The sequence below is a fragment of the Pagrus major genome, chromosome 20 (genome assembly GCF_040436345.1).
Source record: "Pagrus major chromosome 20, Pma_NU_1.0".
Lineage (NCBI taxonomy): Eukaryota > Metazoa > Chordata > Actinopteri > Spariformes > Sparidae > Pagrus > Pagrus major.
In genome coordinates, this window is record NC_133234.1 from 15,094,895 (window position 1) to 15,118,958 (window position 24,064).

At 40.6% G+C, this 24,064-nt stretch overlaps 1 protein-coding gene across 1 annotated transcript in view; it reads left to right on the forward strand.

Annotated features, from left to right (window-relative positions):
- Positions 1–2,027: 2,027 nt before the first annotated feature.
- The window catches only part of LOC141015507 (protocadherin-15-like), a 169,969-nt gene continuing 147,932 nt past the window's right edge, over positions 2,028–24,064 (forward strand). The window contains exons 1-3 of the mRNA XM_073489602.1: positions 2,028–2,160; positions 19,913–19,927; positions 20,543–20,608. Of these exons, the coding sequence (XP_073345703.1) occupies positions 2,028–2,160; positions 19,913–19,927; positions 20,543–20,608 (214 nt within the window). The remainder of the gene's footprint in view (positions 2,161–19,912; positions 19,928–20,542; positions 20,609–24,064) is intronic.

The following is a 24,064-nucleotide window of genomic DNA, read 5'->3' on the forward strand; positions in this document are numbered from 1 at the left end:
CAGTGTTGTAAAAAAGTAGGACAGTCTTACTTGAGTAACAGTAAAGATAGAGTGTTAAAATATTACTTTGGTAGTCACCTATAGGAATAGTACTGGAGTAGAAGTATCTTATATGACATGTACTTTAGTATTAAAAGTAATTTTGGGGCAATAAATGCAGTTAAGTATCAAAACTACAAGTAAAAGTAAATTAAACATACACTTACATGTGTGTGTAAACTTTATTCTCAGTGTTGTTTGGTGTTGGCATTATCGACTGAATGATCGGATCTGATATCCGGCATTTTTCTGATTATCAGAATCAGTGTTTTTTTTTATCCAATTGTGGATTAAATAAATGTAGTTAAAAATGTGCTACTTTGTCTCTGATGCAGTATGTAATCTGCAAAGTAACCAGTAACTAAAGTTAGAGTAAAAAGTATTACATTTGCCTCCAAATGTTTTGGAATGGAAGTATAAAGTAGCAGAAAATGGAAATACTCAAGTGAAGTACAAGAACCTCAAAGTTGTACTTGAGTACAGTACTTGAGTAAATGTACTTAGTTACCTTCCATCACTGCTTGTCATACATTCAAGTGCAGATCATGTCTTCCTCAGTAGAATGGGCTTTTCAGCAGACTCTCATCCGACTTCCTCACAACTTAAATACAGAGACTCACACAGACATCAGCAAATCAATACATTGATTACTAAATCTAAAATGTTCATTTCCTGCAGTTGTAAACCAAAACCGTTGTTGTTCAGCAAAGGATCAATTGCTGGATCAGCATACTTCATACTAATTTGAGTGTAGCATACGCTGTGCACACAGTAGAGGATTTGGATGGTTGATGAGTTAGAAGTGGAGGAAGCAAAGTTGTAACCAGTTTAAAGGTGCACTACGTAGTTGGGATGAAATTTTTATCAGAAGAGAAAGAGGAAGATTCAGACAGTGCTCTGGGGACCTTATTTTCCTCTGAGAACAGCTTGTTTTTTCAGTTATGGAAGAGATTTCCTCTCCAAAACTACATTGTGCCCCTTTAAATCCCAGACTGGCTGGGAAGATGGTTGAGGGGAAACATTTTCTTTGTGGAGAGCCAAAAGATGTTCTCTCTTGTAGGTCATCTTGACTCACTTTAAATATTTGTGTGAGTAAGTGGGCAGTATTGATGCCAGATGGGTTTGGGCTGCCTTACCACAAGCAATCAAAAGACCAATTTATAGACACGTACGCGCAATTTCAGACAGAACTCGAACGTCTCTTTGACTGAGAACTTCAAAGAAATCTTGTATTTTCCCCTCAGCTCTACAACTCTCCCTGAAAAATTTAACCTAATTAGTCTGAACTTAAGTGATACACGCGCACAAAACCTGCACACTAACACACACTTCAGCGTAATATATTTATCTCACTCGCTCTTCTGTAAGCATCTGCAATGTATTATCAGCTGTGTCATTTCTCTCCGTTGCTACTGTGGGCATTTATAACACAAAATATTTCCTTCTCTATCATCATCCACAAGTTGCTATATTTTCCATTGTGGTGACAATTCCTGTGACACATTCACTTTGATGCCCGAGCACATAGATGATTGATCAAAGATTTCGATTGGAGAGGAAGAGGAAGAGGCCTAGATGTGCAGCCACAAAATGAATATTAAACGCCACCTGAGGTTTAGATTATGAAGGCATCTCACCTGAGGGATGTAATGGAGTGCGCTGTCAATATGGAAAGCATCTTTTCATTCAAATCTCACTTCTGGAGGGAAAGTGCATACAGTTCTGCTACATCAACTCTCTATGACTGGCGCGGCTGTTTCTCTCAGTGGCAGATGTCATCTTGTGAGTGTGTTAATGTGCGCTTCCACATCGCCGTTCCCTGAAAGCCTGAGCACCGTTGGCGCAGCCCCTCAAAAGGAAGTACATGAAAATGACTGCTTTTAATGTTGCAGCCGAAAATGAGGTGAATGATCATGACTGACCTGTGTTTATGTGTTCCCATCTCCTCCTCCTCTTCCTCCTCTCTGCAGCTGGATGCTCGGTGAAGCATGGTGCTGAAGATGGTTAGGACGCACTTAATGGGGCCACTGTCATGGGGCCGGGTCAAATGGCCGAGTATAATGGGAACAGGAGTTCTTTATCTGCTGCTCCTATCAACCTGTCTCGGCCAAGACACCGAAGGTAAAGGCACTCTTTAGTGTTTTTTCCATCTCTTTTTCACTCACAGTTTCTGTCTTTGACTTGTCTTTTCTCTCCGTCTTCATCTATATTCTCAGTTTTATAATTCAGAGTTGGATCAAGTCTGCTCAGGTGGGATTTAATGTCAGAATTGTGCACATAACTTTCTTGACTTCAGGCTTATCTTAAGCAGTGAGCACATTTGAAGCAGCTGGGTCACAAGATTTTCCTGATTCATCACTGACGTGTGATATCTGTTGATGACTGACGATGATTAGTGCTTTGATTAGACAGCTACACCTAAAACTGACAAAGGGTATTAAAGGAGACATATTATGCTCATTTTGCTTTAATGCTCAAAAACACATCAGTTTTCTCATACTGTCCAGTGCTGCAGCACTGTATTCCCCCTCTGTCTAAAAAACGCTCTGTTTTAGCTTACTGTCTTCATGTCTTACTGTCCTGAATACCCAGTCTGCTCTGATTAGTCAGCTCACACATGCCTGAGCCAGCGCTACTAAAAAAAACAGAGCAGCTGTGCTAAATCAATCTTTACATCTCAAACTAGCCACTAGGCATAAAATATGCAAATGTATGACGTGGTGATGTAGTGTGATGTCACAAAGTCATGGAATTAAAGGCGGGACTACTGACGCGGCGTTTCAGGAGCAGTGTTTTCTGTGGGAGAGAGGAGCTTCTGTTGGTGCGGATTTTGACCTTTTCAACGGAAATATATAAAACACTGAAGGAAAGGGGGAAAAAAGGGATTCTAGGTCTCATTTAAAACAATTTTCAGTTGTACCTTTTAGTATATCATTTACATCTTTTCCTGTTCTTATTCCATTACACATCTATTTTTGTCCACCCATATACCATTAATACTTTCTGCTTGTGCCATTGTTAGCTACTGAATAATAAATCATGTAATAATTTATTCTATACAAAAGGTCCAGGGTGTAGGTTTTAGGGGGATCTAAAAATATAATATTCATAATTATGTTTCATTGGTGTTAAATCATCTGAAACTAAGAATCATTGTGCTTTTGTTACCATAGAATGAGCCTTTTATATCTAGAGGGACTGGATCCTCCTCAGTCCATGTTTCAACATGTTTTTTGAACAACAATGATTAAAAATGGCAGTCAGTAGAATAAATGCATAAATAAACCCGAGCACAAATGCCAGCATCACTGCTTTCATTGTCAGAGCCAGACACCAGGAGACACAACCAGCTCTAACAGGCCAAATCACAGTTTGTTAAAAATCCCAAAGGCTGATGGAAAAAAAAGACCTTACATACAATATCTGTTGGCTTAACTTCTAGGGAGGTAAAAACAGGGCTTAATTTGTCTTGGATCCTTCTCCAGCCACATTTCCTTCGTCACTAACAAAATCTGTAAATACATCTCATGTAATATTTAATGCTACCTGCGCTGTCATTCTCCTCATCCCATTGAAGTTACTCGTAAATTGCTTGTTCGCCTCTTTTGTATGCATTTTACATTGGTCACATGAGCTATGCTGGCATGTGGATTAATGCTTTTTGCTGTATGAATATTTTTGCATAAGCCCCACACAAGCAAGTGGGCGTTTGTGCTGTGAAATGGTGAAAAGAGCTTATGGCTGAATTAGTGTGTGCGTACGTAGTCCACGGTACTGAAGTGGCGAGGAGGAGATTTGATCAATGGACAGGAAAACAGACGGACAGACAGAACATTTCACTTAGTTCGGTTTCTTAGCATGCTTACCTGTCCTGATAAATAAAACTTTCAGCCCTGATTATATTATTCCCCCCTTTCTGTGACTTCTTCTCTCCCCGAACCCAACAGAGCAGAACCCTCTCTGTGCTCGGGGGACCCCCGGATTTACAGATCAAGCACAGAGTGAATAGGGATGGCAATGTCCATCCATATGGCGGTTGGTTGGTCAGTTCCAGCCTGAAATATCTCAGTATCTACAGGACGGATGGTACATTTAGTACAGTCGTGCATGGTCCCCAGAGGATGAACCGTACAAGATGGATTGCCATGAAATCTGGTACTGACATCCATGTTCATGTCAGGATGAATTATGGTAACTCTCTTATTATTATTTATCATAAATATTATTATTTGTGTTAGCATGCTAACACAGAGGTTGATCTATATCCCCAAATTCCACCAGACCAACTAATGAAATAACACCACGATTTGAACGAAACGTGCAGTGTAAATGTCTGGGTGGACATCAAAGTCTGGAATGATCTGTGTAGCAGCCCTGGTGTGTTACAGTGTTTCTTGTCTTACTTCACAATGTGAGAAAATCTGCAATAGTAGTAATGGATCATGGGAAAAAAAGAAAAGAAAAGTGTGCTAAGGATATTTTAATGTTGAAAAAAATCCCTGATGTGGGAGCAAACTGAAGCAAGGTAAGACAGAAATGAAGTCATCGCCGATGGGAGAGCTCAGCATAATACTCTCCTGACTTCCTGCTCGATTTGTCAGAATATTAATATTGCATTTAACTCGTAGTCCTTGAGATTTATATGGTTGGCATTTAGTTGACAGGGGCTGCAGCCAAAGGTGAATGCCTGTGAATGTGTACGCTTATGTGCAGCGGTAGATGCGGAGCATATGTAAGCATGCAAGTGTGTGTCCACACAGGTTTTTAGTGCAGGTTCAGTGAGGTTTTTAGCTCTTCCTGGACACCTGCCTTCATACATTCCCTTTTTTTCCTCCTTATCACGCATGTCCGTTTGCTTTCAGCTGCACCTGTGAGAGTTTCCGAAATTTTTGGCAGGGTCTAAAAACAAACAAAAAACAGCCGTTATTCAGGTGGATCTGTGCATAACAGGAATAGTAGGTTTTAATGAGCCTGGAGTTTCGGGGATGACATACAATATCAGTTCGGGTCCTCTCGTGACACAAGTGCTGGTGTGTTTTTAATGAGCTCGAGTCCCTGTACGAACAGTCGGTTTTAGCTTTCTGGACCCACACATGACAAGAGTACTAGTATGTTTTAATTAGCCTGGGTCCCAAGGTAAAACTATTTTTGCTCACTTTTGGTTTCCCTGGTGACAAGAGTAGGCTACCGGTATATCTTTAATGAGCCTCGATCTCAGGGTGAGAGTCCGCACAATGTGTCAAATCAGGCTCTTGGGCTGAAAGTTTGTTGTCTTTCCCCCCTTACAAAACTGTCATAACTTCTAAATGATTAAAGGAAAGTTCACCCAAACATTAAAATTGAGTTATTATTTGCTCATGCTCATGCCACTGGCAAGTCAGATCAAGTTTTCCACCAAACATTTCTGGAGATTCACAGCTAAACAAACAGCGTAGACCATATTCACACGGCGGCCATTTTCTTCTGTCATCACGCTCAGGTTGGGAAGCTCAAATGTCATACTGCTGTTTCCAGGTTGCAAGTGGTAGATTTCACTGCTAATGAATAGTAAAAATGGACATCAGGTCGTATTTCAAGGTGAAACGCATTGATAACCGATCAGCGTCTGTTAGACAACAGCTAATATTTGGATTTACCAACTTCTTTGCGCACGAACACTTAGGATGTCGGCTTTATGAAGGGTGTAAAGAACATCTTTTCAAATCAATTTTGGATCTCTGGGCTTCAAGAGACTTGGATTACCCTGGACGGGCTGTATGAATCCATTTTATTCCAGCTGTTTTTTAAACATCAACAAACAAGCTGGAGCTTGTGTTTGCGTGTGGGTGAGTGAAAAATGTCAGAATTTTCATTTTTGGGCGAACTTATCCTTTAAGATCATATTGTCGTAGCGCTTGTCTCTGAACCAGTTCGCGCATAAACCCCCAGCTAGTGTTGCTGCATTTTAAACTTTCTCCATCTGAAAATAGCAGACTAAAATGCAAACCCTCTGTTCTGCTGTATTCCTGTACTTGACTCTGATTAGGAATTCAGCTGAAGCCTGCGGTGTGTAGGCGGTGCTTCACTAGTTGTTTTAATTGAATGTGACTTATCTGCGAATGTGAACAAGACACAACAGAAGGCACGAGAAGGAGTCATGCTCGAGTTGTCATACATTGAATGTGATGCGTGTGTGATTCTGTGTTCACGCAGCTCGTTTTTTTAATGCCTAAATCCTTGTGAATGTGTTCCTTTGCACCTGTGTGATTGTCTGTTCCTGCATGACAATGAAACCTTGTGCCAGTTTGTGATAACATGCCTGTGATTATGTGGCACAGCTGCACTGTGTTAAATGATAAGAATGCTTGCCAACACAAAGAGGGGGTGCAATAACATAAAAGCCAGATAGCCAACTCTATATTTCTGGACGTCACTCCTCTCACCGCTACCCTCTCAGCCCAGCTAGCTTTCTGCAACATGTACCGACTCTATTTAAATATCAGTGACTGGCGTGACTGTGACTCTTTCCCAAACCGATTTCTGCTCACAAGCCCGTCTCTACGGAGTGTCACTGTGAATCATCTCACACTCACAGCTGTGTAGGGCTCTACAGAGCGAGGGTATGAATAAACGGGTAAATTGTGAGACGCATCTACCGTAAGCAGGTAACATCTGTCACAGAGAGAGCTGTGGTGATGACATATTTTTGCAGGCTAACCCGGAAGTTGGTGTAACCAAGGTAGTCTTGACTAATTGACACCACTTAATGATTTTTGAAGTGTAAATTAATCGCCAGAAGTAAAAAGCTAACATTATGCTATAAACGAACTATATCACGGATGCATGACATCAACGTCACCACCACTAAGCTTCCTGCTACACCATACAATACACGCTTTACTATAAACTGATCGATCTACAAGTTGGAAAGTAAGTCACAGGAAAAGACTAAACAAACTGGTTGGGAGGGCCAGCTCTGTCCGGGACTGTCCACTGGATTCCATAGAGGTGGTGGGTGAGAGGAGGATGTTAGCCAAGCTGATGTCAATCATGGACAACACCTCTCACCCCCTGCACCAGACTGTGGGAGCCTTGAGCAGCTCTTTCAGCAGCAGACTGATCTGCAGTAGAGCTCCTTCTTACACCCACTGTGTAAGAAGGAGCGCTACTGCAGATCATTCATCCCCAAAGCCATTAGACTGTTTGACTCAAGCACTACCTACACAATCACTTTCCACTCGCTTAGTTTTTTGTAAATATCTTATTTTTTTTCTATTTAACTTGCGTATTTGTCTGATTCTTTTTCCTGTACTGTTGCATCTTGAGCTGTTGTAACAAGTGAATTACCCCATTGTGGGATAAATAAAGCCAATCTAATCTAATCTAATCTAAGTTAGAATAGCTTGTAGAGTGGAGTGAGTAGATGAGTCTCCGTGTTCGGCGTATTGATGTTTAATGTCCTTGACAACCTCTGTAGTTTCATTTAGCCACTTGTTAGCAACCACCTTTGTAATGACAACCGGGACACAGAATGGGACGAACTCATTTCCCGGCAATGTAGTGGGTATAAAAAACCTGCGCCACTCTATACTAGCCATGTTTCAATCGAACATTTTAAATTAATGCTCTTTTCCATTCGTAACTGTTGCTCTAATAATAGAGTCGGTTCATCACATAAGCAGCAGGTGGCGCTGATTCTCCAGTAGGGTGACGTTAAACCTTGCAGAAGATGATTGCCGTACTTCCTGTACATCATGATTGAAGTCTTTTTCCATCGCACTTTGCTTTTATTGATGCACCAACTTTTCCACCTCAACCAGCATGAAAACCTTTTTGCAACTTAGTTTTTTCTCCTCCCTTATTATTTATGTGCATGATTGTGTACATCCATGTTTACTAGCTAGCCAGTCCTCTTCTTACCTGCCTTTCGTTGGCATGCTGCTCCTTTTGCGGATCACATCTTCTTCATGTGCATCATGGTGTGCGTGCTAGCAGAGACTGCAAACTGAACCAACTCAGTCACACACACACTATAACGCTACTAGTGAGGGAAAACCTGATGGGGCGCCTTTAATTGATGTGATAAGAACCTAAATTTAGTCACACATTTATCTTTACTTCACTGCACGTTTTGTAATATTAATCCAACTGTGATGCATCAGTGTTGGAAAAGTGTATGAAAGATTTACGTGAATAGCTTCAGTATTGTTTAATAAATAGCAAGTCAGAACTTAAATTTAGATAATGCTTCCTTCATTATCCAGCACTCACTGGGGCCACTTTGGCCTTTACTGTATGTATCGATTGTCTGACTGGTATTTCCTTCCAAAAATCCTCGCCTGCCTGCCCGCCTGGTTCCCGACCTCTGATTCACTGCCCACATCTCTGAAAAAGAACAACCCAGAGTGCTCCAATTATAGTTTTAAATATCACTTACTGATATCTGTGTAATTAATTGTACTTTGAAGCAATTTCATAACATTAGAGATAGCATCTGGGGTTATTCTTAGGACAAGTTTTGCAGCCAGATCATCGACAACAACCACTTGAGCTTCCTCAACTTCCATAATTTTCAGCCGTATAACAACAGAACAAAACATGTCCAATATGACTATGCCAGGGAGGTATTGATTTCCTTCTTGTTAAACTCTATTAGCTTGTGCAGGTGTTCACGTTACTGTGTCTATCCCTGTGTGATAAAGGAGGACACATATGTGCTTAAGAGAAATTTGCTGCACTGCTATTGTCAATCATCCCAGTGTGGTGTGCTGCTAGTGCAGATTTATGGTGTATTTTGTGCGTGTGTCAGCGCGTGTGAGGGTGTCGGTGTGTGTCGGTGTGTGGATGTGGGTGGAGTTGAAGTTTTCAAGGTGATTTTAATATTTATTACGGCTTTCCTTTGTTGTAAGATGTTTCATCTGAGGTGAAGTGCTTCCCTCGTCATCTTTTCTGTCACCGTCTTTTGTCCCTCTCGCTGCCTTTTCTTCTTCTCATCAGCCTCTGTCGTCTCCCTGTTGTACCCCCATCTCTGAAGCAGACCGGTATTTCTCTAGATTGGTGTTTCTCCACCCCTCCCTCTGCTACTAGAACTTTTCCCCTCTCTCACATTTATTGCTGTTTTTTTTTTTTTTCTCTGTGCTGCCTTCCCTTACTCTACTTCACTCACAATGGCCCTCTTTGTTCTCGCCATCCTTGTATATACTCCTTTCAAAAGACCACAGCTTATGTATTGCATTAAGTCAACAAATTGTACCAGAGACTTTGTCCTCGACACACACGTATAGGCTTTACACTGTATTTTCAAGTACCTCAGTCTATATTTGAATAGTCTGTCGGTCAAGTGTGCGCTCACAGTGCCACTAAGACAGATTGTGTGTGTGTGTGTGTGTGTGTGTGTGTGTGTGTGTGTGTGTGTGTGTGTGTGTATATACAATATGTAAGTATATGTAAAATTAAATACAGATCAACAGATTGTGAGGGAATAACAGTTTGACATTATGTTGTCTATGTATCGTGTTGCAATGTAGCTACTGAAGTGAGCATGCTAACCGAGTTGACTGGCTATGGGCTGCTACAGTTAGCAGCCCTTAGCAGGTAGTCTGGTGATATGCTATATGTTTTGAGCATGACTTTGGTAGGTGGCTGATTGTTACATATTGCACCTTTTTTTTTAATTTTATTTATTTATTTTTTATTAAATCCTTCAGATGTGATCTGATTGTTAGCGAAGACTGATACGTAGTTTAGCTGTGTTCGTATTTCCCTCACCAACGATGCTTCATCAGGAGGAGGAGGAGGATAAAAAAATGGAGCTTAACAACATTCTTTGGAAATGTAAACCAAGTTTGTTTTTGTTTTTTTGCTAGCTGAAACCAAAAAACTTCTACTCCGACATTGCTCTGCTCGCTACACTAGCTAAAAGTCAAGTGTGGTTTTATACGATGGGCAGGTTTAGCAAGTCACCCCTGATCACATTTGATTGGATGTAACCACCCCGGAGTTCAAGATGAATCTTTTAAAAAGACTTTTAAGTTTTACAGAAAGAGGAAAGAGATTTTTTAATGCGTCTCTTTTAAACATTGCTGTTTAACACTGCTAGAGGTTAAACGCTCCACAGGGGGCCTTTAAAGCAGATAGACATTGATCTTCTCATCTCCTCAGAAATAAAGCAAGGCAATGCTTTACCTAAATTGTCAAACTTTTCCTTTCAAATATGTAGTTTAATCTTTTCAAAATCCAGGATATACGTACAGGCAGCAATGTTGGTACTACTAGCTGCTGCATGGCTACCGTAAGGGCGTTTGGGGTTACGGTGGAGTGTTTATGTATTTCCACCATGTGTCCTCACAACAACTACCCTCTGATTACCACCACTACTCCTGTCAGCTGTGTTCAGCCTTGTTCCGGTCGGGAACAGACCTGACATACTGAGGCAGAGACAGCGCGCGAGAGAGGGAGAGAGTCAGGATAATGGATAAGCCAGCACAGTGACAAAGTGGTGATCCCTACAGCTCCGAGCCTGCGCCTGTGTATGTGTGCCTTTGTGTGTGTGCGAGCGGGTCTACAATCCGTTTTCTCCAGAGATACATCAATCTAACACAAGGTCACACTGTCTCTCTTCTACAATCCTCTCCTTTTACTCCTCTCCTCTCTTCTTTCCATCACTTCTCTGCCAATCCCTCCCTTTCTTTCTTCTTCTCTGTCCCCCTGAACTGTCTCTCCTCTCCGGTTTTGTCCTCTGTCCTCCATGGATGAATGGATACGGGGGGGGGGGTTGGATGGAGAGATGAATGGGTGATGGATGAACGGCTGGCTGGTTGGGTAGAGGAGGCAAGACGGAGAGGAATCGGACCCCAGGGAGAGGTGTAGATTGGTGTACCTGCTGATGGAAGCTTAAAAAGGACACGACACATGAGAACTTTTACAGGAAAAAACACCCTTTTTCCTGACCGTCTGCTCCTCTTTTTTCAACATTTTACGGGCCGTATCTCTCAATCCTCTTGATGGAGAAAGTGTGTAAATTTTTAGAAGTCAGCCAGTTAATTTTGTGGCAAAACTTTTTGGTAAGCGGGCTAAAATGTGCTGTGAGCCATGTTGTGGGGAAAGACACATTGTGGCTTCTTGTTTAAGCATTTTCACATGCACAATATTAATAATGTGCTTTTAATAAGTAAATTATCTCAAAGAGGCTCTTTGCATATTAATTAAATTATATCAAAAAGGCACAATTTGTAATTAACTTAAAACCCTGTGGAACACTATTAATGGCTCCACGCCCACACATACTCTGGGAATGCTACACACAAACACTTAAACACATAATGTTCACAATATTAGGTCAGTATGATGCCATTAATCCTCATTAATTTTATTGGGTGCATGTGTAAGGGAAACCCAAAACACATTTTCCTGCAAATCCGGCAGCGTTGTTTTAATTTTAAGGAGACCTGTTATGCTTTCTTGTTTTTGTAAAAGGTCTTGAAGCTTGCGTCCGTGCAAACAGGAAGTCCTCTGTCCCACAGAAAACACTGCTACTGAAGTGCCAGAAACGCCTCGTCAGCAGTCCCGCCTTAAATTCCTTGACATTGTGACATCACACTATGTCAACATGTCACACATTTGCATAATTTATGCTTATATTCACAGTAGGACGTATGCTAACTGGAAGCTGAAGACGCAACAGAGCCGACCAGAGATGCGCTCAACAGTGCTGGCTCAGACGCGTGTGAGCTGACCAATCAGATCAGGGTATTTGGGAGTGGGCCTTAAAGAGACAGGAGCTAAAACAGAACAGCTGCTCAGGACAGTATGAGAAAACTGATGCATTTTTTGAGCATTAAAGCTTGTTAACCTATTCTAGTAGTAACCAAAATAAAATCATGAACTTGAAAATGATCTCCTTTTAAAGGAGTTCATACAAATAAAGTCTCTATAGATTTCACTTGACTCAAGTGCATATTGAATGTCGGACTCTTGTTATATTATCTATTTCACTTCCACTATTCCACACAGTTCCAACATAAAAGTTAATTCTGCCATTTTTTGTCCATTTGTGTCCATCAATCAAAAGTGGAAACGGCTTTTACAAACTCCTTCTGTTCAAAATCTTTTCAGAAGCCTGATCGATGCAGACGTCTCTAGGGATCACGTCCATTTGCTTTTTTTGGTATGTTAACATATTATCCCAGCATATTTTGTTGGAGTTCACCGTCGCTGGGTTTTCCCAATCACTGTCTAGACTCCAGGCGAGGTAGCCAAGCGAGTACTTAACAGATGGTAACGAGCAGAATGCAGTCAAGTACAACTTCAGCCCAAATGAGCACAAATATGGCACAGCAAAAAATCTTATTAAAAAGCTTTGGAAACTACTTTGAACTGAACTTTTTTTTTACATTGTTGGTGGATATTGTGTCAAGGTATATTAATTGTCAGAATGTATATTACCCTTATTAGTGTAAAATGAAATTAATATGTAAATTAGTGAGCTTTTGAGGTGCTGTTAGGAGGATTTTAGTACACTTGGACAGAGTCCCATAAGCTGTTTTCCTTGTTTCCTGTGTTTATGCTAAGCTATGCTAACTGGCTGATGGCTAAAGCTTCACATCTGCTGCACAAACATGAGAGTGGTATCAATCTTCTCATCTAACTCTTAGCAAGACAGCAAATATCATCAAATGATTTCCCTAAAATGTCGGACTATTGCTTTAAGGTTGTTTCTTTTGCTTGACTACAGTACCATCATCATTCAGTCCACTCCCCAGTGGATAGGATACAAGAATACAGAGCAGTGTAGGACTGCCTGCTAGGTTTTCAGTCCTGTGAAATGGGCCCACAGTGCATCATTCACAGACCCGGTCTCAAACATCATCAGATGAAACGAGTCAATTATTTCAGTGGAAGCAGGCCAGTGTGATGGCTTTCGATGCCTGTGGTATTCTTCACTGTCATTTGGGAAGAAAGCATCCTCAGCTTGCCAACACTTTCTGCTTTCTGTCCGTGTCGTCTGATTCTGTGCCACGGAGTCAACCTCTGCAGACACACTGCTAATTTCTCATTGGATTATGTGTTCTGCAGCTATGATTAGCATTTGGATTTTCTTTCCTAATGTGTGCTTCTGGTCTTCCTCAGCTTCCTCTGCCATTTAATAGACTTTATTTTCCCCACTATGTTCTATTGCTGTTCCAAATATGTTTCTGTACTGTCCTCAAATAAAACCTCAGAAATACGTTCTAGTTCATGGTAGGAAATCTTAGCCAGCCTACAGCAAACAATGAGTTGTTGGCTTTAAAGACACATGACGCAATTTCTGATTTTGATGATGTCTTGAAGTAGCGTGGGATCATGGGAGTTGTTTGAGTTTTATTTACGTTTATATTGGTTACTCTAAGTTGACCATGAGTGTGAATAATTTTTTGTTACTTTATGTCAGCACTGTGATGAACTGGCAACCTATCAAGGGTGTACCAGTTGGCTGGGCCAGTGGCAGGGTTGGCTGGTTGGCTGGGATCTACTCCAGTGACCCTGCACAGGATAACTAGTTACAGATGATGGACTTCCTTCCTCACTCTGACATAGCTCCTGGTGTTGCCCATGTTTCCCTGGAAGCAACAGGTGACCAAACTGAAATGCACTGCAGCATTGCCAGATGGGAATTTTTAAACCATCATACCCGAGGCTTAAAATCTTCTTATTTTGGAACCACAAGAACAAATTTAGATTACTTTTTGGCACGCCTACAAATACCCACATCAGTTTTTTTTGTTTGTTTTTGTTTTTTAAAGCAGGATGATATAGCTACAATGCATGGAACAGGGTCTCCATAAGTCAATCAGTCTGACAAAAGCCCACTTCAAAGGAGTGTTGAGGGGCACAAGAGAGAATGACAGTGGTGCTCACGAATCACGTTCATCATCGTTGCCTACACCAAGTGTGATTGGCTCAAAAGAGGTCATGTGAGGCGTCGTTGTCCTGATGATGAGGAAATTGATTCAAATGAAACAGTGTAGATTTAAACCAACTATATAAGCATCATAACATGGGGAAATTGCTGTACACTATGGCATTTTTGGCATTATTGATTGTATATTGGCAAAATTATTGTACAAATATGATAATTATTGTAACCTACATCTTCCATATGATTTCTCTGGGTTTGAACATGTTTAGGAAATATTACATATTATATCTTTGAAACAATAGATGCGTTTCTTGCAGTGAAAAGACGGCATCCAATTAGCATAGTTTAGCATAAAAGCTGGAAACACAGTTAGCCTGGCTCTGTCCAAAGCCTGGCTCTAAAGCTTACTAATTAAAGCAATATATCTTCTTAGTTTGGTTTGTACAAAAACTATAACATAAAAACAACAACAAACAAAACGGCCTATAAAGGGGCTTGAGGAATGTTGAAATGTTCCTTTAAAGGTGCACTGTCTAGTTTGGGCGAATAATTTTTAATCGGAAGAGAAAGAGCATCATTGACAAAGAAACAAACTACAGAAACAAACTCTCTTTGTTTTCATGACTGAATAAACAAGCTGACCAAAAACGACAACACAATTTCATACTGTGTTACTTTGTTTATATGTGGCGGACCCTGCCACCTTTCTAGCTTCAAACAGTGTTCGGGGAACCTTTTCTTCCTCTGAGAACAGCTTGTTTATTAGTTATGAAAAAAAAAAGATATTTCTGAGTTTGTATTACCTCATTAATACTGTAAATATTAAAATTCAATAGTTTCCCTTTCATTTTGTGACAACAACAATAACACTGAAGCCCAAATCTATACCTCAGTTGTAGAAAACGTGGCAGCTTTTCACTATGAAGTAACTCATTCTACATGTCCAGTGGATCCTGGAAACAAACAGGCACGCAGCACGCACACACACACACACACACACACACACACAATCAGCCTTGTCCAGGTGCCCCACTGAGTCACAGACTCAGCATGTATATTTTATGGTAACTCTAGCATGTGTGAGCGTGAGACTGCAGACGGGCAATCGTGCTCGACGGTGTAAAGTGTGTTAAGTGTTGTGTCTTGAGGAAACGGTTCCTAAGCAGCGTGCATGGGCGAGTGTATCATGGAGACAGTTGCTAAGCGGTGTATCTGTATGTACTGATCAACAATAGTTGTTTTACAACCTGTTTGGACTCTTTGGTGATTGCTGTGGTCTTCAGCTGCGGACACAGTCAGTCTTCTCTCTCTTCTTCTGTAGTCGACTTTGTTTTTAATGGGGATGTTTTTTTTCTGCCACCCTTGGCAACTCGTACCTGCTTATTCTGCCTGCCAAATTTAGATGGAGAGCATCTGAATAGTAAATAAAGAAGATATTGATTGAAACACTCACAGGTTTAAATAAAGAGGCGTCGGGGTGGATGATAAATCGGAAGCGGAGCAAGCTTTCATTCATCGACTGCCTTGTGATATTGTCTGGACCGAGAGGCCTATTCCAAAGTTTGAAGTCTTTTTTTCTTTATGTGGTCCGCACCTTGAACGCTCTCCCCTCATTCCCCTCACACAGCTCTCCATGGGGCTTTTCATCACCTTGACAGAAACCTGGCATTAGACGGATTTATTCACTTGCTCATGCAAAGTCATTTCAGTGATTATTTTCTTTTTCCAGAAACTTTGAAGGAGCGAGCGAGCACAAGTGTGTGCTTACGGGAAGACGAGTACGTATACATGAGGGAAGAAACGCACAAGTAAACTTTTGAGGGCCACCATGAGTAGACACTTGAGAAGGACGAGTACCTGCATTCCAGCAAACACTTGCTGCGCTATAGGGGCTCTTTCATTGGATATCTCATACAAACAAGTGTACTCTTGTGAGGAAATATATACCAGGCACATATGTGAAAAGAGAGTAGGGAATTTGCATTTCTATGCCATTGACTCACCATCCTGAATATCCTCTTTATCACAGTAAGATCGTGAACTTTCAGTTAACAGTCATGCAGAGAGAAAGTAATCTAACATATGATTGCTAACAATATGTGCCGACTTAATTCATTTCAACGTCATTGTTCTGTGCCAATCCATGGAAGTATTTTGTTTTAATCAAGATCTATGCCAAGGAATTTCATCAAATAGATAGAAATTGGACTTTGAATTAGCTCTCTGTCCCGGGTGTTCCGATTTTTAAAAAGATTTAGCACATTTAATTTAGCTCGTCATGTTCATCTGTCACTTTAAGCTACAACTGGGACTGTTTACTGTTTCTTCCCATTTAATCTGTATCATTTGAGGCAGGGAACAGACTGGCAGGTAGGCAGAGGAGACCGAGAGGGGGGAGAAACAAAAAAAGACAAAAAAGAGATGCCCCGTAGAGAACAAATGGCTGGTTAGTAATAGATGAGGGGCATCAGCTTACACCAAAGGATAAAAAGGCAGTCAAGCAGGGGATACACATCTGTCATCTGCTGTTCACACACGCGCATGCACAGAGGCCAGCTGGTAGAGTGTGATGTAACTAGTGACTATTGTTCCATGGCTCATGCATCTCTTTCTGGATCGCAAACCTGAGATGCACCCATACAAAAGCTTCAGAAGGCTGATCAGCTTGGAGACTTTGAATAGGTAGAGGAAACATTTGCAGACATTCGCCACAACCCAGTCTCTTAAGAACTAAGGTTCATATACGGCTGATTTGCGTCAGCTGGTGTGTTTTTGAAAATAATGCTTACAGGATGTTTTCAACATAACAAGGAAACATGCATTCATGTTCAAGTTCTTTTATTGACTGTATCTGCAAAATGTTCACTGTCATCACAGTTTGTTTTTCCTTCAGTATCCGACGCTGGCAAATAGGCCTTTAGCATATACAATAAGCACTTTTACAGTAATGTGTCTACAAAGAGACCCAGAATAGACCACATTAACCTTAGGTGCAGATTCAGATAAAGGGACAAATCCAGGATTTTGTTTTTTCTCACTTTCCTTAACATTGGGGCATTTATGGGTGCTTTCGCTAATTTCCCTGGAATAATGCATGGATCTTGATGAGAAAAATGCAGATGCAGCCTTGTCAGATTGCTACCAGCAATGACAAGAAATGCAGCGTGTAGCTAATTGGAAATTCCAACTTGATGGTAGTTTAAACTTCTTTACTTGCTGCCTGACCAAGTAACCATCTCAAAATGCTAGCATGAAAAACTGCTTGTTTGCTAGTAAATGCCAAAACTGTAGACAAGCTAACAAGAGGCTAATATGACCATGAATGTAGTAAATGTTCTTGCACATTTGCCATGAGAAAGATCACTGTCTATACATTCAACAAAGTAAAGTGTAGTGTAAAGTGCACAAGCTAGCATTCGGCTTGGTTTGATGGTTAGTTTTAAAGATCCAACCAACTAAATACCCCTCCTCTGATCCTTCCCTACGGTGCCCACTAAAACAGCCAACAAACACAAAATACCCTGTCTAGAGCCAGTGTTTGTCCATTCTGGGATACCGTAGAAACATGGCAGTGCAACACGGCAGACTCGCTCACTATATGGATATAATAGGTTCATTCTAAGGTAACTAAAACACAATGATTCTCATTTTCAGGTGATTATACACTTATAAAATCATAATTATGAATATTATATTCATTATGCCAATAGATCCTCCAAAACCCTACAAACTAAATCTTTAAATCAGCAGGCCTATGAGCAAGGAAAACACTCTTTGCCTCCATCTCAGCATGATAAATTGGAAAACTAATCATTTTCAGCAACGTGATAAACTAATTCAGAGCCCTAGGACAGTTTAATCTATATATGGGAACATTCAATACCGTCTCTCATAGCAGGAAAAGAGACACAATACCAATGAATCCTGGCATAATCTATGATGTCACACAGTTGTAATGCTTAATCGTGGAGGGGAAGGGAGAGGGGGAAGAGAGTGACGGAGAGAGAGTGACAGAGAGAGAAAGTATGATCATTGTTCCATGAAGTTTATTTTCTAGGTGAGCAGATATCCGTCTTCCAGCCTCCCTCCCTGTGGGGTTTTTTCCCAACTGTCTTCGAGAGCTGTGCAGTAATGTTGCTCTGTCTGGTGAATGTGGGTGTTCTTGCGTTTCCCTGTGCTGGCAAAGACAGAAGGAAAGAGGAGAATCCTACTACAAGCTTTATTTGAACTCGGAAGACCTTCGAGGAGGTAGCTTCGTTTACAATGTTGAGATGCACGATGATGTTAGCAAAAAAAACTGCTAAAAATGCAATGTATGAAAGGTAACTGAAAAAAATGACTAAATACAAGAGTAATAAACACATACAATTAGAGTATAAAAGCATTTACAAATCTACAGAACTAAAGAAGGCATTCAAACAGCCGTAGTGACTCCACATTTAAGCCTTTTGCAGATTATTACATGTACCGTATATGGTGCACCATCAATATAGATCAACTATAGGATGTTTTAAAGCTTTATAGATGGATTAAAAAAACAATGCTGGTCCTGCCTCACAGTCAAAGATGGCTCACCTTTTAATAAGATAGTAGTGGTGGGTTCTTAGGGTTTAGGGCTGCCATACAGCGAAACCTTACAGCTTCAACCCAGTCACCAGAATAAATGGGATTTTACATTTCTCCAAACCACGGATGTGCTGAAACTTTGTTTTATTAGATTCCAACTTTACCTTGTGATAATGCTTTTCTTAAGGTCTGTTGATGTTTAGGCACAAAAAACACTTGGGTAGGGTTAAGGGAAGATCATATTTTGGCTTAAAATATTTGTGTTTTAAGTGTCGCTGCCCTAAACGCAGCAGGAAAATGTCCCGACGTCTTGTTATAAATATCAGATTTTGTTGCCACGCAGGTGCGTTAGTAAGTATACTTCACGATCGCAGTTGGTCTGAAGCTCATTTACATTTCGAGTCCCACTAGGTTCCCTCTGGACCCCAAATTTGATGCTTATACTAGCTGTTGTGGCTAGCCCCGTTCCGGTATCAGCTTCATTACCATCTTAATTGGATCCCAGCTGCAAAGCGATCTCAAGCCACATATTGTCCTTGACTTGGTTGTTAGATTTTATTGGTCGAACGTATATTTTCGCATGCAGAAATCTGCTGGCATCAAGGTCCGTCCAAATATTTTTTCCACCCCACGAATCCGCAGCGAAGTGTTAATAAGAACCTATAAAATAATTTTTTATAGATTTCTGGGCAAATTGTTTGGACAAAAATCTGTGCTTGGTGTGCAAAGGCTTTTAGTCGGTCTACACAGGAAGCAAATGGTGGTCTTGAACACTGGTCTCTTGATTGGCAGCCATCTCGCATTGTCCTGACTGGGCTTAGTGGTGGTCAGCAGTGGGGATTTCAATGCATTACATCTCCATAATCCAAAACAGATTAGAATATATAATTTCACATTCTAATTTATTGAACCACATTTCAGTAATTAATTTCAGTCTGGTAAACAGGGGAGCAATTCTTATTTCTGCACCAAGACTTGTTCTCTCAAATTTGCATTTAGTTTTTTAATGTAATGCTTGGAGTGAAGATTATTGTCTAGCCAGATACCAAGGTGTTTGTATGGAGGCACTTTCTCTGTCTATGCATATGCAATTTGCTGAATTAATGTATTCAAAGATTTCGCCCGAGTAGCCATGGTGAACGGCATCCGTTGAGTTTTGTCGGACTTTGGCGCTAACTTTTGCTTGTGTAGTTGGTGTGTGTCCTTGTACGCATCCTTGAATGTTAATGCTGTTTTTCAAGTTCTGGGTTCCGTGCCTTTTATTTTCTTGTGCTCGTCAACTTTTTCAAAACTTCTCGCTTTGCTTGTCTCTGACGTTTCATTCTTGTCTTTCATGTGTTCTTCTCTTTTTTCCCTCTTCCTTGGCTCCGACCTTCCTTCTCTTCTCTTCTCATCTCCTTCCTGGTGGGATGTGGCTGTCTCAAACTGCAGATTGGCAATACGAGGGTAAGAACTATGTCCTTTCTCTTCCTCTGTTAACTGTGTGTTCAAGCATGGTGCTAGTTTATTAACCTCGGCTAACCTTGCAGAGATGGTTGAGTGGGGGCGGGGTTACGTCTGTCATTACTGCTGGGGAAAAAAATGGGCACTAGTCTCTCCTCACTGTCATGTCTCGCCTCCCTTACCTCACCCCTTTTTCTACTACATTTCATTCCAATTATATGATTCCTCTGCCTGCTTCCTCAGTGTAGAGAGAACAATGGGGTTAATAAGCTCTAGATCCGCTCTACCAAGCTAACCCCTAACTTACGCCTGTGTATTTATCGCTGTTGTCCTCACAGCATCTCTTAGCAATGTTGTTTACTCTTATTTAGTTTTTTACTTTACTTCCTTTTTCTGACCCCTTACCTCAGTCCTTTCCTTATCCAATTACACCATTATTACTTTCTGCACTGTGCCGTTGCCTCTCATACAACCATTTTAAGTCCTTCTGAATACTAACATTAATCAAGTGAAATCATCCACATGCTTCACAAGCTTTTCTACAGCGGATAGAAAGCAGTGAAACTACGGACGAAACCAATCTTAACTCTAAGTTTTCCCTTTTTCTCACCCTCCCAGAATGTAAACTGTCTCGATCGGGTCCTCCTGCCACCATCGTTGCCATAGATGAAGAAAGCCCCAACGGTAAAGTATTCTTTTGTTTTGCTTCTCAGTAACCCTGAGTATGACCCCTTAGAAGTGTTTTTTAAGATAGTCATCACCCTTTACCGGTTGTTAAACAAACACTGTTGGATGATCTTGACCTTTTCAGCAGACGCTGATTGGCATGGCATGTAACCTGCTCTCATTAATATTCATGAGCTCAACGCCAACTGTGTCATAGCTGGAGTCTGATCCCTCTCCCGCTAGAAGAGACGTTAGGTCATTCACTTTGTGCTAAATCACGGTGTATGAGCACAAACAACAAAATATATGAGTGTCCTTGTATCTTTCTATGTGTGCATGTCACAGAATTGTGCCAGTTTTTAATAAGGTGTGCTTAAAGGAAGAGTTTGAGAGGAGTTGTAATGATTTAGTCAATTTTACCCAGAGATTGTTTTTAGTATTTATAATCAATTATCTTGGTTTCCCAGACACTGACGTTGTGTGTCAAGTGGTTGTTTTGCAAAAGATGCTAAAGTTAGACAAAGATGACGGCTGCTGGACATTTATCTGTAATAAACTCCTGATTTGAATGTTTGAGAACTCTTTGCTTCTCTTCTGCCGCCTTGAACCCACATGGATAAACAAAAATAAGGCTGCCTGAGTTCTCAGACACCTTTTTATCTGAACACCAAAGGAAACTGTGTTTTTGTTTCCGGAGTTGGCTCATACTGTTAGCTCAAAGACATTCTTAGCTAATTAGTGGTTCCTGGTTTGATGGCTGCGCCATTTAGACTGCAGAAAGTATAAACAAACACAGTCCTAGAGTCTCCTTAGAAGTGTGTTAAAGTGCAGGCTTGTGTGTGTGTGTATATGATGCTCAGAGGAGGTTTTTCGTGGAGGTATCACAATTTAATTGATGAGTTTAATCCCTACTTTGGTCACAAGTAAATTAAAGCTTATGTTGGCCTCGATGAAGGCCATTAAATCTTTCGGGGGAAGGTGAACTGTACGCAGACAAGCTGGTCTGTGTGGTTAAATCACCTTATCTCCAGCCTTTAGATTACTAACCTGTCATAATGTTTGCCATGTCTGCTTTTCAACAAAGTTTTAAATTGTAAGTCCTCAGCACTGTAATCCTAACTGACATAAACAGAGATTAGCATAGCAACACCAGACAGAGAGGAGAGCCGTGCCTTCCATCTACCCAGCCGGCATGTCTGTATCCGTTGATGGCTTAATGCATCCTATTAAGCTATCCGTCCTCTTATATGTCCCATTTTCCATTTCTACTGTGTTCTTATAGCACATTCTTCATTCATAAGAGTGCTTACTGGATGTGCACATTGGCCTGGGACTGGTAAATACGTGGAGGACTTGAGTTTCCAATCATCCACCCATGCTGACCGTACATGAGAAATGTTCCATGTTTCTCAGTGTTTCAATGCAAAGGTTAATAGGTAGCACACGCACAGGCCTTCATGACAAACTTGAGTAATCTCCAAGCAATAATGATGCTCTGATGAAAGCCAGTAACCCATGGTAATCAATTTGGTAATCAACGTTGGGACTGTATGACTTAAGTTCAACACGAACCAAACCAAAAACTGGGGAGGTGCATCCTTTCAGAAACACATTTTTTCAGTGCCTAGTTGTTTGAATTAAATAACTTGTATAAATATGTAAATGCAATATTTTAAGCTAATTTAACATTGACACAAGGGATTAGTTTGGTTTCAGAAGCGTTGGATACACAAAAGGTAGAAAGTCTTTCAAAAAGTAAAACAATTTATGCGAATGGTGAGCGCTGCAGTATTTCTGACATTTTACATATCAATCCAGAAAATAACACATTAAAATGAAATTTGTCACACCACGCACTTCAAACAAATGGTAGTCTAATTAATGATGTGTTAATTCTTGCCTATTTACAGGATAATAAGTGTATGACAAAGAATTGCTGCTATTACAACACGTGCTTACCGGAGGTTTAGGCAGTAGCCTGGGATGTGCAACCCAAGTCAATATAAAGTTGGCAAATCACTCGGCGCTGCTGTGGAGCCTAATGCTGTGAGTGCACATAATATGAGGCTTCTCAGATGACCATATCAACATTTTTATTGCCTCCTCTCTCTGGATTTCGACGGCCAGACAGTGAGAGGATATTGTTTAGAGAGACTCAAGTGAAAAAGTCAGGCTGAAACTGGGAAAGTCGGGGGGACAAAAATAAGATTTTGAAGACACACAGCCAGTGGAAATGACATATTTCCAAAATAGTTAAGGTTGCTTTAAATCAAGATGTTCTAATTGGTTGACTCCTGTGCATAAAGAAAAAGAAGAGTGGTTTGCAATTGGATGATGTTAAACCAACATGTGTGTGCATCTTATTGCCTAGCAAGAATATGTGCATTGCATGGTTTGTCTATCTTTGTGCGGATTTGCTCATTGTGTACCTACCATAAGTACAAGTGTGTGTTTGTGCAGTAATCTTCCTAACAGGGCTGTTGAAAATAATTTAGCATTGGAATGCTTTGTATGCATAATGCCATGTATTGCTCTGTGGCTGTGAGAGAGTGTTACAGATTTAATAGAGAAGCTCGCTTTAGGGTGATTATCTTGGGTTTGTGTTGGCAAAGGGGAGAGAGACTCGAGGAATGAAAAGAGGCAGAGTGGTGGGAGAGAAGTAGAGTAACAAGATAGAAGTTAGGGAATTTTCCCTCAGGAAAATACCATATAAGGAGATAATATTGAAATTAGGCATGTGATTTTAATAATATTCAGTAAAAGGGTGATTAGAATGAGTGGGTAGGTGTGGGAGTGGTGCACACACACACACACATACATGCACAGAGATTTTAGCGTCTCTGCTTCAGCAGGGCTCTTCACAATACCATAATGTACACAATAGCACCCCCTGATGCATTAAATGTATCATTTTGCAGATGATACATGTTATATCACCATAAAAATTGCACATAATTGTATGCAATCATCTTCGCTCACTGCTCTAACATTATTAGGCTACTGCTGTAAATGATAATCTAGCATGACGCTGAAAATGCTGTAGGAGTCCTGAAGCCAAATAAATATTTATTATTCCATACACGGATGGAAAAGTGTCCCAGCTATTAGTTCCAGCAGCAAAATATACTTACTGAAGTTGTTTTACAATCTTAAGTCTATATTAGGGTTAAGGTAATCATGGAAATACAAAAAAACAAATAATGTCTTCATATTTTTATGACACGTGTGCACGAACAAAACAGAAAATCCTGAATCTGGCCATGAAGACTAAATTAGGGCTGCCTAAAGCACCAGTGACAAGATAAGGTACAAATTCCTTCCCTCTTTTCTGGTAAACACACCTGAGGCTCCTTGTTCGCCTTCTGTTTTTTTTTTTTTCTACCTTTAACTACAATTTTCAGATGAAATGAAAAACAGGACTGCCGCCGGCATTTCTAAAATATTCATTCCCAACATACACTGTACATATTCTAA